This window comes from Tamandua tetradactyla, chromosome 8 (assembly GCF_023851605.1).
Source record: "Tamandua tetradactyla isolate mTamTet1 chromosome 8, mTamTet1.pri, whole genome shotgun sequence".
NCBI lineage: Eukaryota > Metazoa > Chordata > Mammalia > Pilosa > Myrmecophagidae > Tamandua > Tamandua tetradactyla.
The window spans coordinates 48,215,527-48,228,437 of NC_135334.1; the positions used below are offsets into that span (position 1 = coordinate 48,215,527).

Genomic DNA, 12,911 nt, shown 5'->3' on the forward strand with positions numbered 1-12,911 from the left:
AGGGCTGCAATCCCATTCCCTATTTTAAGAGGGTAAGGAAGGGAGTGGGGGAGGCTGGCAAACATTTATTTTAAAGACATTAAGCAAATGTTATTATTTACTCTAATAACCATACATCCTGTCTAAAAGAGGAGGGCAAGAATAGCACAAGAAAAGCCTTTCTCATGGTATATTGGCCCCCAGGGGAATAAACCCTAGCAGCTTCCAAGAATGACATTCTCAGGGACACGCCTCCTCTTCCTGCCCTGAGAGGGCAGTTCACAGAGTCTGAGCACTGAGAGCAGCAACTGAGTCCACTGAGGGATGCCAGGGGTCAAGCAAATCGAAAGGGCAAATAAGAAATGTTAAGAAAAACAAGATACCAGTTTGCTTCTGGTTCATGGGGGTGGATTTTTTCCCCATTATTTCTAAAGTCCAAATTTTCTAATGTTCAAATTTCTAGAATAAGGCTAGATTACTTTCATGCTGAAAGACTGTTTTAAAGCTTCAATTTTTAAGAAAGATAGAAAATAAATAGGATAAGTCTAAGGAACAACAAAGAGAAATACATATCACAGGTGGCAGGGATTCCATTTTCAAGACACTGTTACAAGTGGGGAGGCCTATCTCAGACATGTGTAACTACAGAAAGATAAAGCATCTCAGGGGTGACTCCTCCTTTAACAAGCACTTACTGAAGATTTGCATGTCCCAAGCACTGTGCTGGCTGCTAGATTTACAAAGAAGAGGTAGGTGCCTGCAATAGGGGGCAGTGCCTCGCAACCTTGACTGCATATTTGCATCATTTTGAAATGTGATTAAAAAATTTTTTTTGGATGCTCATGTTCACATCTCAGAGATTCTGAAGTCACTGGTCAGCATCAGGACCTGGCCTCAGGACTTGGAAAAGCATCTTCTGGTTCTAATCCATAAGGAGGACATGGCACATGGGCTAAGAGTTGAAGGATGGGGGTGGAGGGAGCTAGCCAGGGGAGAGAGGCAGGAGGAGGAGGAAGGGCAAGCAGACAAAGGGAATGGAGGTGAACTTAGAGGATTGCCCCATAGTTTAATATAACCAGAAGGTTCAAGAGGGTGGGGTGATGCAGATCATGGCAGTCTTTCTATGTCAAGCCAAAGTTTATTCACGAGATACTAGGGAATCAGTCAGGGTTATTAGTCAGGAATAGACACGGTCAGCCCTGGGTTCACCCCAACTCTCTATGCATTCTTTCTTACCCCCTCAGATTGCCTTTACTTCTAGTTTTGGGTGGAACTACAGAGAGGCTATAGAGATAAGTGGATCTCGCCACCTCAGAAAATGGTACAGCCACTACAGGACAGAGGGCATATTTCTTAATTCCTCATCACAGTGGCTTTCAATACAGGATTCACCCAGAGATACATTCTTTTCCCAAACTCCTTTTTTGGTGACTAAAATTTCATTACATGATCTTGCTGAGACTAAATCCCCCAAGGAGGCAGTGTCATTTAACTGGAGGCCTACATGAATGCAGGCAGTGAAAAAACTCAGTCTCATAGCGAAGTAGTTGGGATTGTTACCAAAGACCTCAGATGAGAAACTATTGCATATGTTGCTCTAGGTGAAAACCCACTAAATAATTCAATTACTTGATCACCATTCCTAGGTATCCGTGTTTTTTTGAGACTACGTAACTCAAAGAGGAGCTTTGAGAAATAAAAATAGTTTGGGTTAGTTGGTGAGACAATTGATCAGAGTGACTCCATACTTCCTATATGGAAAAGAAATATCTTTCAAATGAATAATAATAATGAATATAATAATAGCAAGCATTTCCTGAATGCCTGCATAAACAACATGTGGTGCTAGGGCTTTACATATTCTATTTATAATATCCATGCCAGCTACCCAGTTGGGTTAAGGAGATAACTAAAGCTCAGAGAAGCTAAGTCACTTACCCAAGGTCATACAGTATAATAACAGAATTCCAAAGAATTTGTTATGACTTCCTTTTGGCTCTTCTCTGGGTCCCTTATATTCTGGCTAGAGGGTGGTGAATGTGGACTCATCTATGTGCCACAAAGAATGGCTACCATTTGCAGCAGTTGACAAACTCATCAACTGCTAAGAAGCATTATCCCTGCCTTGTGTCCAAGAAAGGCACCAAAAGCTATCACCATTCTTTCCAAGCAGAAATGTCAACTCCCTCTTTGATGTGGATAGTGTGGAACAACGGTCAGCTGGGAAAAGACTAACCCTTTGGAGACACCAAATACTCATGCACCCAAACAATACTGCAAATGAATGTAAACACCAAATGCCTAATGACATGGGTATCCTTCTGCTTAAAGCATCTTATAGCATCTCAGAAGGCCAGAAATGAAAGGCATTTTAGAGGTCCTTTCCAAATCCCAGCCTTTCATGTGAGGAAATTGAGGCTCCAAAAACTTAAGATAGTTACCAAGGAAGCTAGGGTAGGGAAAGGACAAAACCCTGGTCTCAGACTTTCAGATTTTTGTTTCATTGTCTCAATCACTCTGCAAGCCCAGAGCTCAGGAGGGAACCTGGTGGTTCCTATCATATTCCCACCGTCAAAGAAACTGGGCTTTTCTCAGAGGAGCTGAAGAGAAAACAAGTTTTCTTATTCTCCACAACGAATTTGAAGGGCTCCCCCTATTTATCAGTGTCTGAGATGGGCAGGAGAAAAGGTTATGATTGTCCAATCTGTTAATCCCAGAGGAGAATATAGAAATGAAAGAGGGTAGAATGCCTGGGCTTTTCTGGCACATTAATCATTCTGTGAATGCAAATGATTTAGTAGTAATATAGTCGGGTTTGTCAGAGCAAGCACTGCTCAGCCTGCCATTGTTCAGGTTTATCTATAATTTAAGAGGACCAAATAGCTTTTGTCACACTGTGGAGTGTCAATGCTGGTGCAATTAATACACAATTACACGCAGGTGGAGCAGATCAAGTATTTGCCCTTTTAAAAATGACTTCCTGCACAGAGCTATGGTTTAGATGTCATTGTCATTTCATAAAAGGATTCACCGTAGTCTGCCTCTACAAAAAAATGTTGCTCAAGCATTTAATCTATCCTTCCATTTACAGAGACGTCATTGTCTCACAACTTGTCAGAAACACATCCGAATAAAGCAATATCCTCTTCCTTGCCTCAGAATGCCAGCCTCGATCCAGACCTATTTTAGGTACTTGGCTTCTAGAAATGAATGAAAGTCGTCACTGCTGAGGTGGAATTTTACTTGAGGTGCTGTGAGACTCGATTAAGGACATGCATGTCGGGACAGGAGGTTGACCAGGTACCCAAGGCTGAGAAGTATTATTACGGGTAAACGTTTTTTAAACTGCTGTCTGTGGACAATTTTTCTTCGCCTTTACTGCCAATTTACACAGGAAAAAAAAAATCCTCTCCTTTTCATGGTGGAAGGCAAGGTTTTCAAGTTGGTGACAGCCTTCACCGCTCAGACTGTAGCACCTAAAGCTAACCCAAACGGCGAGATAAAAAAGAAAGGAACCCAACCTCTAAGCCACTGGGTGAGAGTGGGTAGCAGGAATACTTACAGTGACCATGAAATGCAAATTTCCTTCTCTTCACAACAGGAAGTGTGCTCTGACAAGAGTGTCGCAATTCACCCACCACAAAGCTCCACGTACAGCCACAGGCATAGAAGAATGAAATGCCCTATTCCCAGACACCGGACGAATGGGGAACAGAAACCAGGGACGCAGCTCCCAAGTTGTCATTTAAATTACTAGATGGCAGTATTAAGCCCTCAACTTCATTAACTTCAGGTTAAGGACAAGTTTCGGGATGTCCTTCTCTGTACAAGGTACTTAGCAGGACAGAACCAGCCACCGGCCAATCCTTCCAGGCAGGACGAGCTCGGGCGGCTTACAGAGACCCCAGGTCGGGAAGTTTGCTTTGAGCCGCGCTCCTCCTGGCAGCACCACACACACACAAGGGACAGCTCCTGACACTTTTCCCGCCATCCCCAAAGGACATGCACCCAGAAAAGGCCAGTTTCTGCCGTGAAGCGGGCACACAACGCTAGGGAACGCTCTCCCGGTCCTTTGCCCCGGTGGCATCCGCAGACTGCCTCTCGGTGCCTCTCAGCCACCGACTTCCACCAAATGCGCGGTTCTCGGATCTCGGGTGGAATTCTGAGATGAAAATGCAAAAGGGGGCAGGCTTACCTAACTCCTCCGGGCTGCGGGACGCGGGAGAAGCTTCCAAAAACTCGCTGTCTGGGGGAAGAGGAAGAGCAAAAGTAGAATCGCAATCATTCAGTGCGAATTGAGTAAGCATCAGTTAAGGCGCAGCTCCCTAGAAAAGCGCGAGTTTCTCTCCCAACGGCGTCCGTGGAGTCCCGGCCACAAGGGATGCTGTCCGCCCGATCCACTGGGGTAAGACATTGCCAAAGGAACTTGGGGGTCAACTTGGCCCAAGGACCGCGCGTTTGCCCAAGCGCCGGCAGGTGCGCGCCAACTTTCCCCGGATCCCACCCCGCGCCCGCGGCTCTCCGGGCCGGGCGCGCCGGACCGCGACCTCATCGCCTGTCCTCACTCCGCCGTGCGCATCGCGCCGTGCGCCCCGGCTCGCGCCGACACCCAAAGTTTCCCAGCGGGGCTGGCAGGCCCGAGCGCCCGCGGCTGCCGCGAGCACCGCGCGCCCACACGCCCGCCGCCCCGCGCGCATCCCCGCCGCCGGGCCCGCAGCGCGCGCGTTGCCAGGCGACCCCGGCCGTCACGCTCCGCGGCGGCGTGCGCGCTGCCTCCCGGCTCCGGGTTGGAGGCGGCACCCCCCACCTCAACCCCCCCTTTCTCCATTTATTCAAAATTAGAGCATGACCGGTTCTAAAACGATGCCTGCTTTCGTGTATTACGTCTGCCCTCATCTGATGCCTGGGAAAGCGTTTGATCTGTGGCTTCTCGTGAGGAGATGCAGGATTTTCAGAGCTTGAATGTCTCCTAGCTAGAGAGGAGGACTTTCAACTGGCCCCATCCCCCTCCTTCTTTTTGAACCCGAATTTTTACTTCAAACAACATCTCCGCTTCTTAACAAGCCTCGTGGTTCAAGCAGACAGGGTAATGTGATCTCCAGTTCACAGGTGAGGAAACAAGCTCAGAAGTTAAGTAACTTATGGATGACTGCACCGCACTTTGTATGTGGGCAGGGGTGGGCTGTCTTCCATCTGCTACTATATAAAGTGTTGACAAAATGTAGAAACAGAAGTTATGGTCTGAGGGTCTGCGTTATAAGTCATTAATTAGTGTCATATTGTGAGAATCTCCCTTTCGTCAGGGGCCTGAATAACCTGGGTAGATGCATCATTATTTCCCCCCAGGACTGATTTGATCGCTCTGCCCAAGACAGCGGTCCTAGGCTATTGGGAGGTGCCCCAGAGAGAGAGTAGCGCATCTGATGTGGGGAGGCATCAAGAAGAAGGAAGGAGCAACTATGGAAAATGGCTGTCCCTTTTGAAGGGCTGTCCCTTTTGTCCCTGATGGGGGATCATCTGTCGAGACCACCTCCTGGGGGCCTTCCATTGCCTCAATATAATCAGAGCACCAGCCTTGGGCCTCCAGATCAGTGCCAGTGTACCCTGATACCACCATAAACAGTTATCTTCGGTTTTCTACTGTTAGCCCTAGGGTTTATAAATTGCCATGTGGCACAGAAAGAAGTCACTTCAGCCAGCATTGCTCACTGAGGCCAAAGAAGCAGGGGTGGGACTGTCCTTACATAAGAAAGCAGCCATTCTTGAGCTGTCTACCCTGTATCTCCACCCTCTTCTTATTTGACTTTTTCCTTTTGATCTGAGCTCCCAGCTCCAAGAATTGAATATTCTTCACTGAATACTTGCACACATCAACCCATTCCCTTCATAATTCTTCCCATTTGCCCTCTGGAAGTCATGATTCATCACCAGCAAAATCCCCTCTACCCTAAAACTCTTCTCTTTCTTTGCCTTTCTTGCTCTGACTGAAATTTGCTCTCCTTGAAAATAACAGACCATATTACCTACCACCTCTCTTAATTACAGCTACCTACACAAAGACTCTTGTGTCATTCCGCCTCATTCCTTGAAGATACCGACATCTGGTTCACTCTCACCTTCCCCAGTTCCGTTCCTGAGATAATTCTTATTTCAGTATCCACATAGTGGATTCTTCTCATATGCTGGTCTCTCAGTTCTTTGACCTCTCCCCTTTCCTTGGCCTCCTTTCATCCCAGTCCCCTGCTCTAATAGTTACACCTTCCATAATTCCAGTGTCAAACATTCCACTCTCCAACCACCACTTCCAACCTTTCCAGTTTCTCTGTTATCTCAGTCCAACTCTCTTTGAATCTGACAGCACCAATAATTTACCCTTTCCTTACCTCTTTTCATCATGCTTCCTTCTTTATCCAATTTAGATTTCATAGTTCATTATTATAATTTCTCTCTTACATACACCCTCAAATTCATGCCCCCTCTGTCATTCCATACTACTAATCTAGAAAAACCACAACCCTGATAAAATCTAATTCTTCGCTTTCTCTGTGCCAGCACCCAGCGAAACATGTTTGGAGAAGCAAACAATGATGCTGCCTGGTCTCATTTTCAACTCACAACTACTAATCTCAAGTGAACCTTATCGCAGCCCAGCAAATCACACTACATTTGCCTAGTCCATTTATTGTCCTACTCTCCTGTTACTATGGATGAACCATCTGAACTCCATCTAAAGCCAACTCCTCTATTGCAGATTAGATTTCATGCCCTTTCCTGTACTCAAGGCCATAGTGAAATCATGGGTGGCCAAAACCAATTTGTTGGGGAATCTCCTCTCTTCCTCTGACCTTTCTTCTGAGCTTGTTTAGCTGCAGGTCACATAACTTGAGCATATGCAGAAAACACTGACACTTGTCCTTTAGACAATCTTTGAGACACCAGGAACAGAGGTCACCTCCCTCAGAACCAAGATTATGAGGACAGGGAAACATCGAAAGCAGATCAAATGCAAGAGGTCCTTCAATAGGGAAGATCTGGCCTAAAATCCACTCTACCGCATTTGGAAAGCTCTGTGTTTTACCAACTGGACTATGCCAAGTCAAACCTCCTCACTTCAGTCCCTAATTCTCACCTCCCATTCCCATAAAATCTCACTTCAGTCCCTACCTCTCACCTCCCATTCCCATAAAATCTCCTTAGCTCTCAAATCAGGGTGACAGAGATTTGAGCCTTGTGTCCTGTCTCCATGCCAGCTAGCCTTGCATTAAACTCTTTCTTTTCTCAAAATTCTGAAGTCATAGTATTGACCCCTGTGCATGTCCAGCAGTGAGCCCTTGCTTGGTAACAGCAGTTAGTCCACCTTCTCGTCTAAATTAAAATTTTCCTTTGTGCTAGGTTATTCCCATCAGTATACAGACATGCTATTCTGTCCCTAACTTTAAAAAAAAATCCTTCCTCAATTCCACATCCCTTTCCAACTACCACCCCAATTTTCAACTGCCCTTTACAACAAAATTCATCAAACGAATTGCCTATACTCATTGTGTCCATTTACTTTCCTTCTTTTTCCTCTTATAAATAGTTCAGATGGTTTCTCAGCTCATCACTCTACCAAAGCAGTATTGTCAAGGTCAAGAATAACTTCCATATTCCCAATTCCAGTGGTCCTAACAGAAGTTTCTGAATCACTGATCCTGTGAATTGGTGGGGTCCATGGACTATCTGCAGAATTCATTTCCTTCATGTCCTCCATCATATCTACAGACAATGACCTTTTGTGTTCGAAGAGAGGCAGCCCACAGAGGACAAGTCACCCAGACCTTGGTTCTAATACTAGCTGCACCACTGACCAGTAACTTAATCTTGGTAAGCCTCGGTTTCCTGTAAGGATGTAGATAATAATCATACCTAGCTTGTAAGATTTTGGTGAGGATACAGTGAATTTCTGCACTTAGAACACCTAGGAGAGAGACCGCCATACTGTAAAAACCAAGTAAATGTTAGTTATTATTGAATGGCAAGCTTCTGTACAGCTGATATAAATGGGCTCTTTTATTTCCTTCAACAACTTCAAGTTATTAAAAGAAATCACTAATCATAGAGTGTGCTTCAAATTGAGGGGAATGTACATTGCCCAGGTTTTTACTTTGTATTCTAAGAGGTGGCTTTAAAGTCAGTCATCTGCAGCTAGGAGTAGATTTTCCCCAAAGAAAGAATGTTACAAATGTTCCATAGGGTGATTAGGTCCCGGAGTCTGCCAGATTAAGTCTGCTCTAACATATGATGGACTCCTGTTCAATTTGTTCTTTTAGATGGATGATTCTTAAGCCAAGAACTTTCTTTACAGCACTTTAGTTATTTGAATTTCCTAATCAATGGAAGTTAATGAGAAGACATTTTTCTTTCTTCAAATATTTGTGGCTGAAAATTTTTCTAAAATATATGATTTCAATCTTAGGAATCACGGCAGAGCAAAGAATAATGTTTCTTGTTAATCAAATAAACCTTCATGGGGATTCTCCCATGCTGGAGCACTAGGCTAGACCCTGCGGATACAAAGATGAACAGAGCAGTACCCTGCCCTCATGTCACTTGTGGGCTAATAAGAGATTCCCTGTGGACCTTACTGAATCTTGGGGCAATGTCCACAGGGCCTGTCCACACTTAGATGGGCCTCCTATAATGACATGGTTATGCTGGAGAGTCACTGAGTTATAATGGATCGCTTGCAAGTTTGTGGGTTTGAATTTCTGCTCTGTCCATTTTTAGGTGAGGAGGTAAGTCTCAGTTCCCTGACAATAATACTCATCTCATAGGATTTTTGGGAGAAGGAAAATAGATCATGTATGAGACAAACCAAGCAGAGCAAAGCCAACTCCTAGCTATAACGTTTTCTTTTTTTTTTTTTACATTATTGTAAATGTTTTAAATACATTTTCATTATATGAACAATGTAATACATGCTGAGTAAAGAATAAAAACACTGAGTGCAGATAGTCATGAGCAGGAAAATGAAAGCACCATTCCCAATCTCTCCAAGTCTCCATTCCAAAACTGAAACACCTTCCGCAGCTTGTTGTATGTCCTGGTATGTCCTCCTTTGTATGGAATCCAAATTAAAGGTAATAAATTTCTAAATAAAAAGTTTGGTCCAGCCCCAATCTTAAGCTGGAGGATGACTGTTTTCTCTTTAGTAGGCAAGAAGGTATATAACAAATTGTTCTAGTTTGCTAGCTGCTGGAATGCAATATACCAGAAATGGAACGGCTTTTAAAAAGGGAATTTAATAAGTTGCTAGTTTACAGTTCTAAGGCTGAGAAAATGTCCCAATTACAACAAGTCTATAGAAGTGTCCAATCAAAGGCATCCAGGGAAAGATACCTTGGTTCAAGAAGGCCAATGAAGTTCAGGGTTTCTCTCTCAAGTGGAAGGACACATGGTAAGCACAGGGTTCCTCTCTCATCTGGAAGGGCACATGGTGAACATGGCATTATCTGCTGGCTTCTTCTCCTGGCTTCCTGTTTCGTGAAGCTCCTCGGGAGGAATTTTTCTTCTATCTCCAAAGGTGGACCCTGCTTCTCATGGCTATGTCGTTCTGCTCAGTCCTTTCTGAATCTCTTTCATTCTCCAAAATGTTTCCTCTTTTATAGGACTCCAGAAACTAATCAAGACCCACCCAAATGGTGGAGACACGCCTCTACCTAATCCAGTTTAACAACCGCTCTTGATTAAATCACATCTCCAGAGAGATGATCCAATTACAATTTCAAACATACAGTGCTGAATAGGGATGAGAAGAAACAGCTGCCTTTACAAAATGGGATTAGGATTAAAACATGGCTTTTCTAGGGTACATACATCATTTCAAACCAGCACACAAGTCATGGGGAAAAGTGTCATCAACCATTAGAAAACAGTCAAATTTTAGACATAATTTAGGCTTCTATACTTCAATTATCTGGAAAAATCAAAACCCTTATTCCTCAATAAATGAGGTATAGCCTTATAGCAACATTGGATATAACTCTAGAATCAAAGGACTTCCCAGCTCTGTTTCTGGAGCTAGGAGCACAGTTCTGGGGTGGCTAGAAGAGGCGTTCTTAGCATAAAGCCCACCACTAATATCCTGCGGAGGGAGCAGGATCTGCACCTTGACTGTGGACTCTGCTTAGAGGAGAGGTCCTCATAGCTGTTCCCAGGCCACCTTTGTGGGCTGCTTTGACTCTGGGGCTCCCCTGGGACTACAATGCTGCTTTGTTGGTAGACAGAGGAAGAGTGGAATCTCACACAGATACAACTTCTCCTCCAAGACATGGGTGAGGGACCTAAAGGCCACATGGGAGAGGCTTTTTTCATCCAACGTATGTTATCATCAATTCTCTTTGTAAGAAAGAGCTGCACAAATGCAGTGATAAGTTAGGATGGTAGCCATTACCCACCTGGATGTTCGCCCAGCCTTCCCAACCCCTACCCCATAGGGAGATCACCAATTTCAAGCACGAAAGACAGAAAGAAGTGGGTTGAGCCTCCCTCTGCCTTCCTCCCCTCCCTGGCATTGCCCTTTGCCCATCTTCTCTGCAGGTAGCCGTCTGTCTCCTGGAGCAGAGCTGGGAAGCAAAGCCGGCCCCCTCCTCCCCTGCTCTCCCTGCCAGCATGGGCAGGACTGATTTAGAAGGGAAGAGGAGGGCTGCGGCTGCCTGGCACAGCATGCCTTTGTTCTGTTATCCTTGTCTCTCTGTCTGTATCCTCGTAGGACAAGCCAACAGATGACACCAAGGACTAATGTATGCCTGCCTGTAAGGTTGCATCAAAAAGAAATTTCCATTTAATTGGTCACAGCATTAGCTCCAGGACTAAATTGGCCTAAAGGATATTTCTCCTTCTCTTAGGACTGAACTTTTTTCTCTTTTAGCATAACACTAATTCTGTATAATCCTTGGTAAAAGGAAGAAAGAAAACATGGTTGCCTTTAAATGAAAATGAAGCCTCAGATAATAATTGCCTTAAGTGTTTTATAACTTACAGAAGAAAGCAGCGGTCTCCATAGGAAAAACCATTATTCTTAGCAGAAGCAATACAGGCAAGAGATGATATGATATTAGGTCTCACTGAAAGCCAAGGATTCATTTTGGTAAAAGTGCTGAATATGTTCTCTAAAAAATTCCAAATGCCAATGCAGGAGGTGCTGTTAACAAAAGCAAGGTATTTTGCAAAATATATAACAAGTTGGATCCATCCAGCCCCCTGCCCAGGATTCCCATGACCAAGTGTGGTACAGAGATGAAGATTTAAAAGCATCCTTGCTAAACATCATACCAAAGGAAATAAACTCTGGCTGAGCCAAGAAGCTACTAGAAGGTACAGCAGATATGAATTAGAATAAAGAACCATTCCAAAAATACTCAAAGAGAAATGTTCCTGCAGAGGCAAACCATACACTTCTAGCTTATGCCCAGTTGGATCTATTGAGGGAAATCAGACAAAATACCATGTTAAGATTAAGGGCAAAAACATTTGCTGCAATTGAAATCTATGACTAAGCCACTAAAAAAATTTTTTTGTTCATCCATGGACTGAATAGGAGTTTCTGCTGAGCTACAGAGACCATACCCACCCCATATATTTCGCTCCAGCATCTGGGCAGAGGCTTGAGAAGGAATTGCTTCTTTCAGAGACTACAAATAGACTTTTCTTGGGCTACATGGAAGCCTTTCTTCTTTCAAATTGAAGTGGCTTTCTCAAGAAGTGATTGCATTAGTAGAAAGCATAGAATAGGTGCTAGAATGACAAGCAGACATCCTGGTTCTAGTCTTGGCTTTATACTAGTTTTTTTATAAGACTCAAAACCTGCCTAGGTCGTGATTTCCTCTGTGAAAGGAAACAGCTGAAACAGATGATGTCCTTTGTGAAACTTAGTAAAACAAGTGTTAATGGGAGATTGTAGTATAGGTTCCAATATATTTAGTATTTTTCCATGCTGTATAAAAAAGTCAGGTAAAAAGGATCAAATTTCACAGAAGGTAGAGATACAGAATGTGGCCGTTTGAAGAAAAGCAGAAACTGAGAAGTAAAATGGAAAGGGCACAACTCTAGAGTTGGAAGATCTGAGTTTGAAGGTCAGCTCTGCTGCCATTAGCTGCACGAGCCTGTCTTAGTTAGCTTGCTTCTCAGATTCAGTTTCCTCATCTGTAAAATGGAGATAATAGCAACTATGTCACAGGATTTCAATGATGATTTTAAAAAAATGAAGTAACGTTCATGACAGTGCTTGGCACACATACCGCTCTCCGAAAATGTTAGCGTCCTTCCTTCTTGACTGATGTGAAAACTCTCCCTGACCTTGAGAGACACCAGAAGGGAAATCTGCTGCTTCCTGTTTTCATAACCATAATGGAAACAGTACCACTGGATTTCTACAATGCACCTGGCCCACCCTGCGAGGTTATGTTTCACAAACTTCCTGCCTCTCTCCTAATGAGGAATCTAAGCAGGTTGAGCCCCCTGGGAAGTGCAGATGACAGCAGGTTTCCGAGACAGCTGACTGAGCACATCTATTACAGGAAAAAGAAATGTTTTATGGACTCAGAGAGAAGAGTTGAGGACACCTCCCTGCCTGCACCAAATCCCCACACACATGATATGGCAGCTGGCAAATCAAAGGAGCAGCCAGATTGGCTTGTAATGCAACAGTCAGCAATGATCCTGGCCAAACAGTGTCCCTTCTGTTTCATGTGTTAGGGACTGCATATGACTCTGCATTTGGAAATGCATTTCAGACCTTTAAAACAAGTTTGAAAAACCATTGGCCCATGTCCTTGAGAGTAACTTGGTGTTTTGTATTTTTAGGAGTGTTGGAAGCAGGTGTGGCAGTGGGACTTTTCTTCAGAAATTCATTGTCACCTCCAGACATCCTGGGATCTCCCGAGCCAGCTTCC

The 12,911-nt window shown here is 44.2% G+C and overlaps 1 protein-coding gene across 12 annotated transcripts in view; it reads right to left on the reverse strand.

Moving 5' to 3' along the window:
* AMOTL1 (angiomotin like 1) overlaps nucleotides 1-12,911 on the reverse strand; it is a 170,866-nt gene that overhangs the window by 130,933 nt on the left and 27,022 nt on the right. For 4 of the 12 annotated variants that reach the window (XM_077113229.1, XM_077113216.1, XM_077113225.1 and 1 more), the window contains exon 2: nucleotides 4,175-4,225. The exons of 7 other annotated variants lie outside the window; for them this stretch is intronic. Coding sequence is in view for 1 of the 5 variants with exons in the window: in XM_077113218.1 (XP_076969333.1) it covers nucleotides 3,988-4,066 (79 nt within the window). In the remaining 4 variants the exon portion in view is untranslated. Of the gene's footprint in view, nucleotides 1-3,987; nucleotides 4,142-4,174; nucleotides 4,226-12,911 lie in introns of all 12 variants that reach the window. One more of the 12 variants, XM_077113218.1, reaches the window with a different exon arrangement.